The sequence below is a fragment of the Schistocerca serialis genome, chromosome 3, assembly GCF_023864345.2.
Source record: "Schistocerca serialis cubense isolate TAMUIC-IGC-003099 chromosome 3, iqSchSeri2.2, whole genome shotgun sequence".
In the NCBI taxonomy this organism is placed as follows: Eukaryota; Metazoa; Arthropoda; class Insecta; order Orthoptera; family Acrididae; genus Schistocerca; species Schistocerca serialis.
In genome coordinates, this window is record NC_064640.1 from 406,473,236 (window position 1) to 406,494,115 (window position 20,880).

At 40.2% G+C, this 20,880-nt stretch overlaps 1 protein-coding gene across 1 annotated transcript in view; it reads left to right on the plus strand.

Moving 5' to 3' along the window:
* The window catches only part of LOC126471621 (protein arginine methyltransferase NDUFAF7, mitochondrial), a 67,584-nt gene that overhangs the window by 45,642 nt on the left and 1,062 nt on the right, over positions 1 to 20,880 (plus strand). The window contains exons 5-6 of the mRNA XM_050099857.1: positions 4,399 to 4,515; positions 6,014 to 6,157. Coding sequence (XP_049955814.1) covers positions 4,399 to 4,515; positions 6,014 to 6,157 — 261 coding nt within the window. The remainder of the gene's footprint in view (positions 1 to 4,398; positions 4,516 to 6,013; positions 6,158 to 20,880) is intronic.

A 20,880-nucleotide genomic window follows, 5' to 3' on the forward strand; every position in this document is an offset into this window, starting at 1 on the left:
AGTGTAATTCTCTTCTCTTGTATTGGCCAAAGAGCAACGAAGCCTTTGAAATATATCCAAGCATGTAATTCACAATAAAAGTAAACACAGCAGATAATTACTGAATGCCACAGCATAACTGACTTTAACTGCCACAGCAAAAACATGCAGCAATGTTCAATAAATAATGGTAAAGAATCTGGCAAATGATAGTATACTCACCTGTCATGCAGCAATTGTATTTAAATTGACACTATATAACACAAAATTAGAAAGTAACTTCATAGTGACCCATTTTTATATTTTGAATGTGTAAAGAAACAAAATTACAAAACTTACCTTGAAAACCATATGTGATACCACACTTCACAGGGCAAATATTGATTCTACAACAAAAAATTACCTTTAAATTGATATATCACATACCAAATGCAAAATGGTTGCTGCCCAGTGTTATGAGTAGTGCAGAGCGCAAGGCAAGGCTGTGTGGAGTAGATGATGTACTGGACATCGAAATGAAATACATTAGCCAAAGGAACAGTAATTAAAAGAGATGTTAGTTAATTGGTATTTGATATTTTTGTTAACTGTCAGTTTCTGGCCAAGATGACTTGTAATTTTTGTTTGTTTTTAATTATGCCTACTAATTTCATTCATTTGAAAAGGTTGATGACATGTTATGTTTTAAGTGTAATTTTAATTGAAATCAATTTTGAGACAAGTTAATTGTAGTATTTTATTTATTTCATTTAGATGTCAAAGTTTTCTGATTGTTGTAAGTTGTTTACCTCTCGCACCTCCTTGGTGACAGTATGGTCAGCATCCATTAGGTTCCCAGCCTTTGAATTCCATATTTCTTTCTCTGTAACAAGTCTAACTTTTAACTATCCTGCATACCATGTGTTTTCTGTACAAAGAGTTAGTGGTAATTTGCTGAGCTGTTTTAGAATCTTCTTGAGAATTGTATTAAGCATCCAAAAGACATATACATTCCCATGTTTGTAGTAATTTGTATCAATACTGTAAAAACGAAATGCTTATGTGCTTTGCTTTGCTGATGTGATGCCTTGCCTGCATAAGTACACTGTGTCCAAAATTAAAGCAACAAATCACTATTCCCCTGTCCTGTGTGTAATTCATGATATAATCATACAAACTGTCAACAGATATCCATACAGTCATGTTCTCCATGGAAGATTGCATTCCGATCAATGAACGACCATGCTAACGATGACATCAGGGCACCTATCAAATGGCGTAGTGTTCGTCGGGTAGTCCCACATCCACAGTTGCTGTTTTCACAGTCACAGATGGTGCTGTATGGCACAGAGAAGATGCCTACCAGATTCTATGTTGTGAAGGGCCATAGGAATAATGGAAGCAGAACAGTCACAAACTAATGTGGCCTGATGGCTTAATGTGAATCATTATGTTGTTTCTCAAGTGTGGCAACAGTTTATAGAGACTGCAACTGTATCCTGAAGACCAGAGCAGAGCTGACCACGTGTGACATCAGAAAGAGAGGACTGTTATTTGGCTGTAAGGGCATGACGGTACTGCCTTAATACTGCATGGAACTGGCATCTGACCTTGCAGCATCCACTGGGCATGTTGTATCAAGGCAAACGGTGTACAGAAGGTGTCGGAATAGTGGCCTTTGTTGTCGGAGACCTGCGGTATGTGTACCTCTGACACATCTTCACAGAAGGGAATATCTAGAGTGGAGTCATCAACATACCTGGAAAATTGAACAAATGGCAATGTTCCTTTCACAGATGAGTCCCAGTTTGGTCTGGAGACTGATTCTCAACGGATTTGTGGAATACGATTTTGGGACCCAAACATTGTGAAAAGAGACCAGTATAGAGGTGGATCCCTAATGGTGTGGGCAGGGATTGTGTTGGCCACTCTAACACCTTTTCAGGAAATTGTATGGGTGAACTGGCAAGGTTTAAATGCTGTCAGGTATCATGATGAGATCTTGGGGCCTCATGTGAGGTGCTGTGGGCCCAGACTTCATATTGATGGATGATAATGCTCGACCTCATAGAACATGGGTGGTTGATGTTTTCTTTGAAATGGAAGTGTTGTGGATTGGCAAGAGCGCCAACCCACTATGAGAGGAAGCCGAAAGGCACATGTTTTAGCTCACGCAGGCTGGCGTGAGGTCTGGAAAAGGCCAAGGAAATTAGACTAGCAAAAAACGTACGTAGCTGCTGAAATACTTAACTTTAATCCATAATTGGTGAACATCGCTCTTGACGGTACATGTTTTACAGCATCAATAGTAACTGGTAATGGCGCCTTGCTAGGTCGTAGCAAATGACGTAGCTGAAGGCTATGCTAATTATCGTCTTGGCAAATGAGAGCGTAATTTGTCAGTGAACCATCGCTAGCAAAGTCGGCTGTACAACTGGGGCGAGTGCTAGGAAGTCTCTCTAGACCTGCCGTGTGGCGGCGCTCGGTCTGCAATCACTGATAGTGGCGACACGCGGGTCCGACGTATACTAATGGACCGCAGCCGATTTGAAGGCTACCACCTAGCAAGTGACACACATGGCATTGCCTGCTCAGTCTCCCAATTTAAATCCCATAGAGCATGTCTGGGATGAAATTGGGATACAGGTTGCATCACATCAGCATCCACCAACCTCCAAGACTTGCGAGCAGCTCTGCAGGAAGCACGGACGTTATTGTCTCAAAATGAGACTGATGACATCATTTAGAACATGCTCATCATTGTCAGGCCTGTATTACTGCCAGAGGTGGTCACACCCCGTACTGAGCACATTAACCAGTTGGCGGAATGTGTGTGCAAATCCATTAAGTTGGAAAAAGTGAAGAACATTTTTGTCTACCACTATGCATGTTGCAGCAGTTTATGTTCTGTATTCTTTACATTGTTTCTACTTTACTGTCAGCTGTTTATACTATTTTGTGGCAAAATAAATGCAACCTTGCAAAATTTCTGTTTATTGCTTTAATTTTGAACACCAATGAGGTTAGTGTGTGCTTGCACTCCATAAAACTAAAAGTAACTCAGGTAAGAACTATAATCGGTAAAGCAATACAGCAATGTTAGATTTCATGGTGTCACAACAGATGTTGAAAGTGGCTTTCATGTGATGCAATGCTTGCGTTCACATGTCAGTAAAGAGGACTGATGACAGAAATCTCACAGTTGTGATGGTCTGTTGCAAAAACCATTGACAAAATCCTTCCCATAGAGGGAAATATGCTGCTGATAATCCTTGCACCTATTGCAGGTGATAGTGATAGTAGCAGTTTTCATACAGGATACACATAATCATACTTACACCATGTTGCTGGGTCACATGCTTATAATAGGAGTTGTCTCAGTATTGTGTACAACCCAGTCCTCCAAAGCTGGTGTAATCACAGTCTGCTGCCTCCCTGCACATTCGTCCGCCTTAGAGGACCCATGATCACACAAATGCCCAAAAAGGGCTTGAAATGTTGTGTTTGGTGGTGGGTGTCTGTGAGAGTATGTGTTTTGTTACAGTCATGCTGCCTCTCGACCATTTCCATCTGCTTGACCATACACAGACACCATCTCAGCTTGTTCTTGACATGAATACTAAGCCATTACAATACACTGCATCAATCGCACAACCTGCAACATGCATGGAACACATGGCATCTGGTCAGAGGAACTTTCATTTGTCAGTGTGCCACCTACCGTGGCAACGATGCATTTTCGGACACATTTTCATAGGACTTTTTTCCTTCCATTTCCAGTCAGGAATCAATCTTTGTGGTTTGTCGGTTTTATTACTGTTCACCCTGGGTACATATTTATAAACAAGCTAAACCAAATCTTAAAAAAAAGCTGGTACATAATTTATTCATGTTGCTTCACTGGTCACTACTTACACCCACACAAATGCTCTTACAGACAACTATTTAGCACTGACAGCAGGCTAAAAGCATATTTACTCCATTATGCACTTTGTTGTCAACAATTTATCACAGTTCAACAGTTCAAAACCAAAGGTAACGCTATTTTGCCATTAGTTGGCGCGCGCGTGCCCACACACACACACACACACACACACACACACACACACACACACACACACACACACACCCCTTGTGTGTGTGTGTTAGAGAGAGAGAGAGAGGAGGGGGGGGGGAGAAAGGGGAGGCATAGTTAAGTATAAACCATTGTGTGTAAAAGAATACAATGAAGGTGAATATCTGTGCATAAAAATCCCTCAGTGAAAGAAAACTATAATGTTTTTATACTTAGCTACATGAGAAACAAACATGTAACTTTTTTGATGGTTATCTTGTTTTGGAGGGATTTGCCGTGTAATATTTTCCAGGTGATTTGTTAAATTGATCGAGAGGCATGATAATTTACATGAGTTAACTTTACTACTTATTTGTATGTTACAGAGAACTAAACATGGATGGAGAGAGGTATTTATTGACATAGACATGTATTCTGATGGCAACAGATTCAGATATGTAATTTCCCGTTCACCTACACCAGCCTCAAAACTTTTTGTACAGGTGTGTTAGTACTTTAGCTAATCCTATGTAAATATAAAGAAGGTGTAAGCAGTATGAAACCAGTAAACTTTAAAAAACTGGAGTAGACATAGATTACAGGCAACAAATAAAATTTTCGCAAGTGTTTTTAACAGTGTTGTATGCAGTAGTTTCCTACAAGAAGAAAGAGAAAAGTTAAAGAGCCAAATATCTTAAAAAGAAGGCCCAACACAGGATAACATTGTCTAAAAACTTCTAATGAAATTATTGATTCAGATCACTAATAAGAGAATGGGAAAAAAGCAGGGAGAAAATTATACAAATGTAGATGAAAAACTATGTATAGTCAGTAAACTGGGTAAGTACACCAGACTTATGGAAAGTTGGCAAGGGCAAGAAAATAAAATGGGAAAGATGACTCACTGCACAGAAAAATATAAACAGAAAAGAGATTGTGAATTACATTGTTAATGTTAGTCAGTGAAGTATCCATGTATGTTTCATATCTTTTCTTAGCAGGATGGGAGATAAAAGTTACTTTCTCAATGTTCAAGTATAATGAACATTACATTATTAGAGTGTGTGATCTCTGAATTGTGACCATCTACATAATAGTATGTTCATTGTGTTGCGCAATCATGTGCCACCCCTGCTGTAAGCTATTCCAGCTTGAATTTCTCTTGTTTTGCCATTATCGTCATTTCGTAATTTTTATGAAAAGTAATAAGTAGGAAGTTGCTGACAGATTAAAGCTTTTTGCCATAGTGGGCCTCGAATTTGGAAACTTGTCTTTCGTGGGCAACACTCTGATTGCTTATTGCACCAAATGTCTAGCACAAATGGGAAACCTACACAGATAATGACATTTTTATGAATCAAACAAGTAAATGCTAAAATAACTGTCAGAAGCAATCCAGCAGCACATTACAGGGGAGAAAAAACAACAAGATGGTATTAAAAGTATTGATCTACAGTTTCAAGTAATTTATCTGTAGATAAAACGGAGCTCAAATCAGTGGATGAGATATTGGTTCATCACAACCTCAGCGTAAAGAACCAAATTGTAGCAGTAAATAGTTAGTTCTCTAGCTTATTAAATGTGTGGGGATTCATTGGCATATTGTGACAAAGATCGAAATCAACAAGCCAGTCATGTGTATAACTAGCTGTAGTGTTATAGTTTTGAGGGACCAGTGGAAATGACTAGGGTTCTTTTGAAATTGCACATTATATCTTTAGAGCTATAATTTAAATTCATGGATATGTTAGAATCTTGTTAAAGTGATCTGACATTATTATTTTTGTATGTGCTTAATTTTCTGCCTCTCCATTCATATCTTCTTTTTTCTATGTATAAAAATGGAACTCCACAACAGAAAAATTTGCTGTCCTGTTATTAAATTCTCAGATTCACTTTTCATTAGCTTACTTTGGATTTTCCTTAAAGTCTTATCTTTATTTGTTCAACTTAACTACAACAATTTTTATATTAACACAAGTATTATGTATGATTTTCTAGCCTGAAGAGAAAAGGGATCATTTAGAAGTGTGTCCAGCTGCCGGTGTTATAGTGGATCATATTGCATCACTTTTGGAAGAGGAGGGTGGCTTTGCTTTGATTGGTGATTATGGGCACAACGGCGAAAAGACTGACACTTTACGGGTAATCTCCCTCATAAATATATAATCTTTCTAGCATAAGGGGCCACACATTAGTGTATTGTATCTTTATTCATTCCTTTTTATCATTTGCTGTACAACATGTACATGATGTTGGGCAAATCATTTCTGATATTATGAAAATGATGCCAAGATGGAAAACTTACTGGAAATAATGAGAGATATGTTACATGATTATGATGGTGATGATGGTGAGATAATACAATAATATTCATATTTAAAATATGCAAGACTGCTTAAGTAGATTTAATCATTTAATTGCATCACTCATGCATATATTCATATCAAATCTGTACTCATCCCATGTTCATATTGTATAAGTACATCAAGAGTGAACCAAGACAGAAAAATGAATGTCAGATACTATTACTCCTACATATATTCTTTACAAGTCTCTTATGTTGTTTATCAGGGGATATTTTGTATACAACTGTTATTCTCTTTCGTGTTACAGTTGTGAATGGTGGAAATAAAGAACGCCTGTTGATAAGCATCCATATGAGATGGAATCTGTCTTATTTCATGTTCAGAGTATTTGTTACAAGATGTGTGAGAGGAATCAATATGTTAGTTGACTGTTCTAGGAACATGCATTCTCAAAATTGTAGCAGTAAGCCACACCATTATGCATAATGCCTCTCTTGCTGCAGTTGGGACCAGAGTCAGATGAGCATCACCATGAATGACACTCTTGTGCTCACCAAATGTCTGTTTCCTCTATTGATTCCATGTGGTAAGGGTCCCAGGCTTTAGTGTAACACTATCATATTGGTCAGATGAGAGTCTTTGTAATCTACCTCTTTCTTCGGTGGATGTCACTTCCTGAGGATTCTTTCTATGAATCTCACTGGGTTATGTGGAGGATCCACTGCCATCCTTGTACCAAGTGTTACTCCTCACAGGCCTTCCTGCATTTTGCTACAGTTTTGTAGTGTTGCAACTTCCCTTTATAAAACAGCATCATTTGTGAACAGCCTAATGGAGTTTCCAGCCTTTTCCACCAGATCATTTACATACACAGGTGTGGAAAACTTAAGGATGAAAGTGAATTTCACATTATGTGTCATTGCCGGGTATCATAGCTCAGTGAAACCTGGACCATACATAGAAAGAATTCACAGCTGTGTAATACAGAAGGCAACTGAAAGAAATGCACAGTGAGATGAACAGAAATGACACTTTTATTTAAAGACAACAATTACACGGAAGCCATTATAATTTATGGACATCGCAAATTGCGGGGCATGGTTCTGAATAGGTTGTGTGATCACCACAGGTGGCAATGCATGCTTTGCAATGTGCTCCCATCCTGGCCACAAGGTTGGTAAGGAACTCCTGCGGTATAGAGCATTCTATTGCTCCAACAGCATGGTTGATAACTGGTGGATGGTAATTGGTGTTTATGGATCTTCTGCAGTATGTCTCCCCAATGCATCTCACACATGTTCTATGGGATTTAAGTTGGGGGAATGGGCAGGCCACTCCATTCACCAAACATCCTGTTACTCCAAGAGCTGCTCCACCTGCGCAGTTTGATGCATTGTGCATTGTCATCCATAAACATGAATTCAAGGTGGAATGCACCTCAGAAAAGATACATATGAGGAAGAAGTACAGTGCCACAATAATGTTGACCAGATAGTGTATCCTGACCAAAGTATTGGAGGTCAATACACCCCTTAAACATTATGCCTCCCCCACCATAATGCCTTAACCTCCAAAACAGTCATGTTCAACAATGTTTCTGGGTGCATTATGTATGCTCATATGGCGAGAGGTGGAAACACAGAATGCATCTAGGAACATTGTTGAGCTTTCTCTTCCAAATGCGAAAATACATAGGAGAAATGATCACCGTAATAAAATAAGGGAAATCAGAGCTTGTACGGAAAGATATAGGTTTTTCATTCTTTCCCCACACTGTATGAGATTGGAATAATAAGAGAATTGTGAAAGTTGTTCAATGCCAGGAACTTAAATGTGATTTGTAGAGTATCCATGTAGGTGTAGATGTAGATGTTGATCGTTTTGGCAGTTCAGGTGTTGTGGAGTGGGGAGGCATAATGTTACGTGGGCATACTGACCTCCAGATCTTTGAACACAAAACACTCACTGATCAGCTTTATTGTGACACTGTATCCCTTCCCCATGTGCACCTTTTCAGGGGTGCATTTGGCCCTGATTTCATTTTTCTGAACAACAATGCACCACTGTATCAAACTGAGCAGGCAGAGGACCTCTTGGAACTAGAGGATATTCAACAAATAGACTGGCCTGCCCATTCCCTTGCCTTAAATCTCATTGAGCACGTGTGAGATGTATTGGGGAGACTTCCTGCAGTACATCCACACATACCAATGACCATGCACCAGTTGTCAGTTATGCTGTTGAAGGAATGGAACACCCCTACCACAAGAACTCCTTACAACCATGTGGCCAAAGTGAGAGCATGTTGTAAAGCTATCCTTGGTGATCTCACAATCTATTAAGTACCATGTCTCACCATTTGTCATGTCCAGGGAACCATAATAAATCATGGTGACAGTGCAATTATTCCCTATAAATCATCCAAGGCAAAGAAACATTAGGTGTATATATATATATATATAGTCACAGGGCAGCTCTATAAAATAAATATGGTAACACAGTGTAGAGCAATAAATATCATTTACATACATTGGTAGTACTTAACTTTTGTGGTAGCCCGAAGCACGGCTTTTGATGTACTATACCTAACACAATTGATAAGAACTGACTATTGAAAGTGTGCTGTTGGCTTTGCTGTCACTGGCAGTTTATAAGAAAGTCACGATAACTGTTTGTAACTGAGCTTGAGACTTGGAAGCTGTGAATAGTCCAGGCTATGAGCATGCACTGACTAGGCAAACTGCACATATCGTCAGTAACTAACTGGAACTGCCGTAATTGCATAACCTGGTGGAACTGCTGGATCTGACAGAACTGAACGAATATCAGCAGTGCATTTTGTTATGTCCCACTTGACAGAAGAATGTCTATCAGCACCCCACTTTGTGGAAGCAAAGTAGTTCTGATTGCCAGCACTCTCTGTCTGTCACTGACGACACTGTCAGTGGATGGATATGATGTGTTGATGGGCTCGTGGTGGAAGCAAAATGTAGTTCTGTAATGTGAGTACCACCTGAAGGCAGTTGGTCAGAACTTAGGGGCCTCTGGCATGTCGTGTGTGTGGTGGCGTCCCCTTGTAGTATTGCTGTGTACCGCTGGCTATGTTCACAGCATGTTCATTATGTGTTGGGATGTTGTTACTGAATGTTACTATTAATTCAGGACAAACATCCAGTGTACAAGAAAACTTGTTTACTGCTATAGTTCATTAAAATGGGTGACTGGCTGCACGCTAGTACTATCAAATTATACACTGCTTGACAGGGCAGCATTAGAATAGGGATATGGCAACACAATAAGAAATAACAACAACATTTATTAACAACTATGATACAGTGTAGTACTTAACTTTGGTAACAGTGTGATGCATGGCACTTGACATCCTATACCCACATTGAAATCTAAATAACTTTGCTGTCTCTTGGCAGTCTGTGATAGTGTCATAATGACTGAAAGTAATTATTCAGACATATGTATTAGACTATGTCTGCTGCTCAGTAAACAGTGACTGCTAAGTTGGAATGTAATCTTCAGAATGGAACTTGTGGAAATGTCACCTGTAGCATAATTCCAGGAACTGTACTTCAGCAGTGTGTCATCTTTTCTGCCTGTCAGGGGAAGGATTTCCATCTCCGCCAGTAGTAGATGGAATCAAAGTAGTCTCCGATTGACAGCAGTCTCTTCAGTGGTCAGCAACATTATCAATGGATGAGTATGATGAAAGATGGATGTGGCACGGAAGCAAAAAGTAGTCAGGATTCATGAGTGCCATCTGGAGGCTGCTGCATGGAACTAAGAGGTACATGGCAAGTGGTTGTGCCCGTGTGGTGGTGGTGGTCTCTCATGGTATTTGTTGTGTACCTCTTGAGCCTGGTGTACTATGTCCCTCTCTCTTGGACGGGGCAGTGAATCAGACTTGATGAAGCCAACTGACTTCATTAGCATCCTGCTTTCTTGCTTGCCGGTGTGCATATTTGGTGAGTGCACATATTTTGCTGCCCCCGGCATTCATGTGCACCACCATGAGAAAACTGCTCAAAACAACAGTGAGGGAGCAGAGCATTTTGACATCAGCCTGGTCTGAGATGTGAGGTGCGACATTCACTTCTGTTGGTTCATCACTAGCTGGGTGCAGCTGGGCCACACTGCTTGAGGTGGTGGTGGGGGAGGGGGGGGGGGGTGAGGAGGCAGCTGCCAGCTTCATCGTCAGGTTCCTCAGGTGGCTGGCTGTGTACAGGTCTTCTGACTGTATAAAAGAAAATAGCTTACGAGTTCTATATGCATGTGAGTGGAGTGTGGCCTGATTTGATTTTTATGGTTGCAACTGTGTTTGAACATTTACCAGCTGTAGAAGTTTGGAACAGGATTTTCCCTATAGGCAGTGCTAGCCATCACTGTAGGACCCATGACATCAAGTCTGCAGTGCCATCTGTTTTCTGTAATAGCTGACGACGAATGTCAACACACAGTAACTCAAGTTCCATACATTGGTATCTGTTTCAAGCCCGTAAACATGTTGAGTTTTGTGCCTACCAACTACAATTTGCATACAGCATTGGTTTTCTGTTATCATTTGAAGAAAACTGCTGCAGAATTGCATGCTTGTCAGAGCTTTCAGCGAACATGCCCTTGGGAAAACACAGTGTTTTGAGTGGTTCGAAAAATTCAAAAGTGGGATTTTGACGTGAGAAATGACGAGTGCAGGAAACCACCAAAAAAGTTCAAAGGCAACGAATTGCAGGCCCTTCTGGATGAAGCTGACACTCAAACTCAACAGGAGCTCGTCGAACAATTGAATGTGACACAGAAAGCCATTTATCTTCAGTTGAAAGCTATGGGAAATGTGCTTCCGCATGAACTGAATAAAAGACAGCAAGGAAATCGAAAGACCGCTTGTGAAATACTGCTTGCCAGATACAAAAGAAACTCATTTCTCCATCAAATAGTGTCAGGTGATGAAAAATGGATATATTTTGAGAATCCTAAGCATTGTAAATTATGGGTGAATCCAGGCAAACCATCGATATCCACTGCAAGATCAAATCACTTTGGAAAAAAGACAATGCTCTGTGTTTGGTGGGATTAGAAGGATGTCATCTATTATGAAGTGCTAACACATGGTGAAACCATTAACACTGATCGCTACCAACAGCAAATGATCGATTTAAATTTAACATTACATGAAAAAGACCGGAATATGGAAAAAGGTAACACACAGTCATACTGCTCCATGATAATGACCCATCATACCCAGCAAAATGGGTCAGGGAAATGATTGAGGCATTCAGTTGGGAAACACTAGGGTATGCGGCTTATTCTCCAGATTTGGCTCTGTGCAATTATCATCTGTTTGCGTCACCGGGACATGCTCTTGCTGAATAACACTTCAATTCATACGAAAATGTACAAAAATGTCTTGCCGACTGGTCTGCTTCAAAAGAAGAACTGCTCTTTAGCGTGGCATTCGTAGCCTGCAGGAGAGGTGGGAGAAATGTATAAATGGCAATGGAGATTATTTTGAATAAAATATTGTTTATCAGTTTCAGACAACAGATGTTGCAACTAAATTCTGATTTTGTACTTCTACACCCGGTAATTTGAAACGTGCCTGGTAGCCAGGTCCTTTTTCTTACTTGTACATTAAAATGAGTACCGGATCATTCAAAAAAATCAGCTGTTGTTGAAGCTCGGCTTGTGTATGCACGAATGGCTTAAAAATTGACATCAGTGTTCAGTATGGTCTTCCATGGAGTTTCTCAGCTGAAGATTGTGCATTGTGTGGAGTGGCTGTGTACTGAGAGAGGAAGATCAGTAAAGCATTGTCTTTATTGCACTGTTGAACTTTGTCATTTGTGACGTGAAAGTTTTATGAATCTTTCAGCAAGTCCATTGGCCTCAGGACGAAACTGTGCAGTTCTGAAGTGTCAAATGCTATTGGTTTCACAAAATATTTTAAACTCCTGGGGACAGAACTGTGTGCCACTGCCAGTGACAATAGATTGTGGCAAACCTTCAATAGAGAAGACTGAAATAGTCTTTGTTGAAGGTGTCAATGACAAATGTATCGTAAGTGGAAAGTTGGAGAAAGCATTGATGAGGATAGGCCAATTGCTTCCTAAAAAGAATACTGCAAAATTAGTCTGCAGACATTACCAGGGTTCTGCTGCCTGTGGCCATGGAAAATATTGTCGAGGCAGACATAAATGGCATTTAGCCAGCATCATTTCGATGTCTTTGTCAACATTTTTTCAGTAGCAATGCACTCTGGCAATGCATTTGCTATGAACTGTGCCCCAATGGCATTGATTTAAGCACCACAAGGATAACCACTCGTGTCTTGCCCGATTCAGAATACACCACAATGACACCTTCATACATTGTACGATTGTATGTGTATGCCGCATATTCTAGTAAGATTTAATCTCTGGTTGATTAAGTAACTTCTTATCATTAGGCCATTCCATTTGAATATAATGTTTAATCTTAGACAAAAGAAAATCTTCAGACACAAGTTTGCTGGTTAAATTGGTGTTTACTGGGAGATTTTCCACAGTTTCTTGATTACTGATATCTACTAAAAAAACAAACAACAGCTGGTGAGTCAAACTGTGAATAGAATTTCATTGTTGTAATTCAACAAAAATAGTTCCCAGCACTGCAAATGTTGAGCTGTCCATGTAGAAACTGTATTGTTTGGTCCAAATATAGCTCTAAAGGTATATAGTCTGTGAGGAGGACAAATTTACATTCATAAATTTAATCTTGATATTTCTTGACTGCCTCTTTCTTGATTTGACTGTGATTTCTTTGTGGCACTGCTAGACTCTTTTGAAGTGAAAGCTACTGATCTTTCAAAACCACAATCCTGATGCAACAGAATGACACCTGTGCCATAATTTGAAACATCTGCAGCAATTGTGAGAACTTTGACTGGATCAGATGTCAGAAGATATTTGGCATGAAGCAAATACTGTTTTAATTTGTGAAATGCACATTGACATAGACTGTTCCATTTCCACTTGGGGCCTTTATGTAACAACTTGGACAGTGGTTCACTGGTGGAAGCTGCACAAGGGAGAAACTTCCAGTAATAATTTTTATTTGTCCAAATACTGAACATAATTGCTTGACATCCGTGGGGGTTGGCAGATTTTTAATAGCATCAGAATGGGGCAGCATTGGCTTGATAATGTGTGCAGACAGTATGTGTCTTAAGTATTGCACTTCATGTTGAAAGAAGATCCACTTGCCTTTGTTGTATTCCAAATTTACCAATTTTATGATTTTGGAAACAGATAAACAGATTGCAAATTCTGTAAGAGTTACTATGGAGTTGTGCCTGGCTCACTTAAATTGTCAAGGAACTTTCCAGACTAATTGTTCTAAATATTGCTGAAACAAACTTGGTGCACCGACTATTCGAAAAGGTAACCATTTGTAGCAGTAGAGATCAATTGTAATATTTGTCACCAAAATCCGTGGGTGTCCATGTCCAAAGGGATTTGCAAATACAGTTCTGTAAGATACAGCTTGGTGAAGTACACACCACCAGCTAATTTTGACATCAATTCTACCAGCTTGGGAATAGGATATGAGTCAGAAATAGACTGAACATTGACCGTTGCTTTGAAATCTCTTCAGATGCATAGTGAGCCGCTCGGTTTCTGTACAGCTATGACTGGTATTACCCATTGGCTGCTGGTTATGACTTCTGTAACCTCATTCGGTTCGAGAAGGTCAAGCTCCTGCTCTACTTTATTTTTAAATACAACAGGAATGTTGCATGCTTCACAAAATTTCGGCACTGCATTCAGCTTCTATGTAATGTAGGCCTCATAACCTTTGATATTACTTGTTGCTGTGGAAAAATATCAGCAGGAAGTGATCCAGATTTTTGAGCACCATCTGGAAGCTGGTGCTCAAAACCGAGAGGCACTGGGTGACTGGTTGTGCCTGTTTGATGGCCTCCTCATGCGGTATTTGTTGTGTCCTTCTTGAGTCTGATACACAATATTTTGCAACTATTTGGAACTGCATTAAATGCCTTCTGGAAGGCAAGGAATGTGGCACCAACCTGGGTCTCATGGATTAAACGAGTGAATCAGGTATTGCAAAATCATTGTTTCTGGGATCTGTATTGATTCCTTCGGAGGAGATTTTTGGTTTCCAGAAACACAATGATAGATCATGTTCGCTGGCCAGTGTGGCCGAGCGGTTCTAGGCGCTTCAGTCTGGAACCGCGCGACCGATGTGGTTGCAGGTTCGAATCCTGCCTCTGGCATGGATGTGTGTGATGTCCTTAGGTTGGTTAGGTTTAAGTAATTCTAAGTTCTAGGGGACTGATGACCTCCAATGTTAAGTCCCATAGTGCTCAGAGCCATTTGAACATCTTTTGAATAGATCATGTTCCTCAGTTGGACAGCAGTCTTACGGTTTTGTACATCTGTTTGGTGACTCTTCTCAAAACTGAAATGAATTGCAATTTTTTCAATTGTATGGAAAGTTTTGTATCAAGCAAGGTGGTTTGGTTGTAAGACAACAGACTTGCTTTTGGGAAGGTGGTAACTCAGTTTCCTGTTTGGCTGTACAGATTTAGGTTTCCTGTGGTTTCTTTAACTTGCATAGTGGAAATGCCTTGATGGCTTCTTTGAAGAGGATGTAATCAATTTTCTTACCCATTCCAAGCTTGACATAGTAAATTTAATTTTTCTGCTCCATGAAGGTCATTCCAAGCATAAAACGAATGCTGTTATCCCTCATGTTGTTACGTATGTGTGCCTCAACCTGATTCAGGTAATGAGGGATTGTTTATAGCAGCAGCATCTCATTAGCTTTGTAAAATTTTGTTGTAAAAAAATTATAGCACTTGCTTCAGGAATATTGCTTGTGAGCTGTCTACAACATCTTCCTCTTGTGAGCTCCCTGAATCTATAGTGTCTTCTGATGAAAATACCAGATACCTCCCCCGTGTAATTCACTTGTAGAGATGGACTGTCCAGGTTCGTGCTCACAGTATTGCAGAAGAGGCAGAATAATTGGTGGTATTGCTGTGAGTAGCTCAAAACCTACTGGGTATGTGTTGTCAACTAACATGGTTAAGGCCTCTAAAGGCTGGAGTGATGTCAGCTGATAGCTGTAGTAATGATAGTGATGTAGGTTTTACCTTAGCTGGCTCTGAAAGAGATTTCACGTCCATCGGTTCCAGTGAACATAGATGTTGCTGGACTGGCAAGGTGTGGCATTACTTGTGGTGGATGACCTTGACGAGATAGTAGTACCGATGGAGACAGATGATTGTCTCTTAGTATGCAGCTTATTTCTATCGCAGATGCTGTTCTTACTGTGATATGGGTGGAAGCACAAGTATTGCTTCTCAACTATCAACTGTATCAAAGGGCTGAGTAGCATCCATTGTTGACACATGTGCTATGTTGTTGCTTATCAAAGTCAATTTGTATGAACTCAAGAAAAGAGTTAATGCTGCCTCAATATATGACTTGCTCATGCGTTTTACCATTTGCTGCATAAATGTCCTTACTGTCCTTTGTGCTTTTCATTTCAAGTGTGGGTAGACAAGTGAGTTGTCAGGCATTCAGTTCCATGTTACTGTCCATTGTGGTTTGCATTTAGAGTGTGGGTAGACGTGTGAGTTATTGGGCATTCAATCCCATTTCAGTGATAGAAAACTTCAAAGTAGTTCATCATGAAATGTAGCCTCATCTGATTTTAGGGTATGTTAGACCTATCCTATTGTGAAGATTTTCTCTGTACAATGGCCTCTGTGGTGTGAAATATCATAATATGTATTATATGTTGGAAGTTTGTCATGTTGTTCATAACTAGCAACATGGGCTGGCATAATTCCTGTGTATTTAGTTGTAGGACTCTTGGAGTGTTAACTAGGGAGAGAAGCTTTTTGACTGTGAGCCCAGGTTTTATTTCCATAACTGATAACAACATACTGCACACTCTCTTTCAGCACATGAGGGTCACATCATGATTGTTATTCCCCTATAACCTTAATGGTAAAGGTAGAGTACTCTTCCCAGGAGAGCTTATTGTAGTCTGTTGCCAGATGGATGATACCATCCTTTGTGAATGAGCTTTACTGCTGTCTGCAGTGTGGGCGCTTGCTGTGCTTGGCTGTATAGGAAACTCACATATTGCACATTATTTGTCTGTGTCCAATGCACATTATTTGTCTGTGTCCATTTGGAAGCACGCGGCTTTTCGCGGATGATGCTGTAGTATACAGAGAAGTTGCTGCATTAGAAAATTGTAGCGAAATACAGGAAGATCTGCAGCGGATAGGCACTTGGTGCAGGGAGTGGCAACTGACCCTTAACATAGACAAATGTAATGTATTGCGAATACATAGAAAGAAGGATCCTTTATTGTATGATTATATGATAGCGGAACAAACACTGGTAGCAGTTACTTCTGTAAAATATCTGGGAGTATGCGTACGGAACGATTTGAAGTGGAATGATCATATAAAACTAATTGTTGGTAAGGCGGGTACCAGGTTGAGATTCATTGGGAGAGTGCTTAGAAAATGTAGTCCATCAACAAAGGAGGTGGCTTACAAAACACTCGTTCGACCTATACTTGAGTATTGCTCATTAGTGTGGGATCCGTACCAGGTCGGGTTGACGGAGGAGATAGAGAAGATCCAAAGAAGAGCGGCGCGTTTCGTCACTGGGTTATTTGGTAACCGTGATAGCGTTACGGAGATGTTTAATAAACTCAAGTGGCAGACTCTGCAAGAGAGGCGCTCTGCATCGCGGTGTAGCTTGCTCGCCAGGTTTCGAGAGGGTGCGTTTCTGGATGAGGTATCGAATATATTGCTTCCCCCTACTTATACTTCCCGAGGAGATCACGAATGTAAAATTAGAGAGATTAGAGCGCGCACGGAGGCTTTCAGACAGTCGTTCTTCCCGCGAACCATACGCGACTGGAACAGGAAAGGGAGGTAATGACAGTGGCACGTAAAGTGCCCTCCGCCACACACCGTTGGGTGGCTTGCGGAGTATCAATGTAGATGTAGATGTAGACTTTCTGGGAATCATAGTTGTGACACAGTTGCAATATTGGCTAGAACCAGTGCTTCTTTCTCAGTTTGAAAAGAATTAATGTAGACATGACTCAAAGTTTTGGATGAAATGTAGTGGGTTATTGTGATTCACTAGCATTTTATTTGGCAAGACTGCTCCTGTACCATGTTGCGGAAGCATCTGTTGTTAGAATTAAATGCTTGCCTGCGTATAATGTTCAAGGATAGGTCCAAATCTGAGTTTTGACTTTTGTGAGTGGAAAGGTGTATCACATTCTGTAGGGCATGAAAGGTAGACCCATTTTCCTTCATTTATTTACAGAAAATAAGATTTGTTCTGCATTGAGTATGAATTTTTGACGTTAGTGTTCATTGCTCTTCCTTCAGATTTTTACAAACAGGTAATTTGTCAGTTTCTGTCCTGTTAACTTGTTTAGCCAATTTTGATATGTGTATGCCCTATTCTTCTTCATTGGCTTGGGAGAATTTAAAGATAAAGTAAGGTAAAGTTCTGCATTCTGGCCCTAGATGGGCCAATGAAGCCCGACCAACTGCTGTATCGTCATCTGCTAATAGTGTCATTGGATGTGGCATGGAGGGGCATGTAATCAGCAAGCCACTCTCCTGGTTGTTGTTGGGTTTCTTGACCTTGGAATCACTACCGATTGGTCAAGAAGCTTCTCAGTTGGCCTCACGAGGCTGAGTGCACCCTGTACCAGTCCTCCCACAAAGGAAAAATCTCTGGCAGTACCGGGAATCAGACATGGAACTCCCACATGGCAGTCAGCTGCACTGACCACCCAGCTACGCAGGCAGCCTTCGGGAGAATTATACCTATTAAATTATATTTGAGACTGGGCTGTTCAACAGTGACAAATAATGTAATTCTTCAGGCTTTCCCAGAGATCTAATGACATCTTGGGTTGTTGGGTGTTCTTCCAGATATCAGTGCCGTACTTGCATGATATTTCAGTAACATAGCTCATAACCTTCATCAGGTGTGACCTGAGATTGTTCCTCGAGTGGACCTGGTCCAGTATTTAAGTCTGTGGCTTTCCCCTTCCACTGACGGTTGCAGGTGTTCCCTCTGTGGTCTGTGCCAGCTTGCTGCAATCTTCTGGAATGTTGCTGTTCTGTTTTCCATCTGGTGCAGTTCCGAGTGTTCCCTCTGTGGTCTGCACCCAACAGACCAGCTCCTGGGTGTTCCATCTTTGGTCTGGTGCATTTGGAAGTCTGTCTGAGGTACCAGGCATTCTCCCTGCAGTCTGCTCCCACCCACTGCGATCCGCTGGTGTGTTGCTTTTCCATTTTTGGTCCACTGTGGTTCTGGATGTTCCCTCAGCGGTCCGCACCCGTCGGACCTGCTCCTGGGCATTCCATCTTTGGTCCATTGTGCCTGGCACTTTTTCTGGCGCTTGTTTTCCATATACACGCCTTCCGTTCTTTGTTCGTGGAATGCTCCAGCTGTCCCTGTTGCTCCTTTAACAGTTCCAGAGCAGAACCCCAGGCTCTGCTTAGCTGGTACCCAATGTTGCGGTTCATGAGATTGTCAGTCACTTTTATTGCAATCAATTCCCTTATAACACTGTCCCAAAATTATCTAGTTTCAGACAGAGTTCAGCAATGGCTGACTTTGTCACCTGACGTAATCGGGTGTGCCTCTCATGTTCTTTGCACCTGATATCCACTGCTCTTATTGTCTGGCCAATGTAGGACATGCCACATTGACAAGGTATGTTATAAATTTCTGGTTTCTGTAAACCCAGGTCATCTTTAACACTCCCCTCCTGTCCCCAGATCTTGCTGCGTGGACAGAAAACATACTTGATATTGTGTTCATGGAGGATCCTACTGATTCTGGCAGAAATAGAACCATCATATGCCAGATCACCCATGAGCACTGCAACAATCCAACAATTTGGCTTCACTGTCATCTTTCACCCTCCATACAATCCCAGTGACCACGTCCAATTTTCATTTGTTTCCAAAACTTAAGAAAACACATTTGAGGACTTCACTTTGATAGTGATGAAGCAGTGCAAGCAGAGGTGAGGTTGTACCTCCATCAACCAAGTCAAACACTCTACAGAGACAGTATCAATAAATTGGTCTCTTGCTGGGGAAATTTGTTCGTTGGCAGGGTAATTATGTTGAGAAATAACTATGTAGACATAAAGAATAAAGATGTAGAATGTTAATAATGTTTGTTTTGTTTAAAACGCTTTAAGAATTTTCACTTAAAAAATTTGTAGGCATTATTTTTTAGCACACCACCACATAAGTACGTTTTTATGAGTGTTGGACTTTACTGAAGGAAGTATCCCGGCATTTGCCTGAAATGCTTTAGGAAAACCACAGAAAACCTAAATAGTTAGAAAGTTTACACTGTTTCTGTCAGCTCAATGTTTAATTGAACACACATTTTAAAACAATTTTGTAGTCGCTGTTTCTCACTGAACAGCAATCATATACTAACATTTTCATGGCCTGCTCATGGATGTGTTTATTTATGTATTTATTTGTCTCAGTACTGTATTATCTTTGCCTATTTAAATGAATTCACAAACCATATTAGCCATACAGTGAACTACTGTGCTTATGCAACAGCATAAGTACTTATTGAGTTACATGGCTGTCTTCCAGATCTCATTTTACTTTTATTAGTGATGATATCTATGTGCTGGAGGCTATTCATACTTATATACTTGTATTTATAGTTATCCCATCTTTTGTGTTCAACTTCGGTGACCTTTTTTCACACCCTACAATCACATGTAGACTATCTTAGTGACTGCACTATCTGTCCCTGACAGGAGGCTTCTTATAATTACCATGACAATCTACCATATAAACAGGTTATTTGAGCCACTGTAGCTTACCACATCCTCAGTTGTGCTCATTCAGATGTGAGAACTATGTTTCAGCTATGTACTTGTCAAAGGAACCATTCACCACTTAACTTTAATCACTTAAGGAAACTGTGGGAAACCTGGATCTAAATACCCAGAGGATGCTTTGAACACTGGTTCTCCTGAATGCAACTCCAATTTATTGATCACAATTCTCCCTCACTTGAATTCCTATTTCCATGTTGCAGATTTCCTATTTCCATGCTGCAGGGTTTTGAATCACTTTACTCTTTTATCTGTTTAATGTCTCTACACCTTTCTTTGTCACCTGAATATTTTTGGTGATAAAGCATTTGATTTTCAATGCTTGAAATCGATCTTTTGATGTTTATGTGGTTGTGTGCCCAACCTCACATCCTCTGGTTTTGGTTGTTTGTGTGTATGCTCTTTTCATCAGTTCATATATAAATAGTAGATTTAATTTTCTAACTGTGCTTAATTGCTTGCAGTTATCCCTCCTCTTTTTTATTTTAATTGTAAATGGTATTTCAACAATTTCTTTTCAAAGCACAGTTTTGATAAAAAATTATTTTTCATTAATATTAAACAATGGAAAATCCAGGATGGAATGTAACAATATTATGACAAGGAAATTTG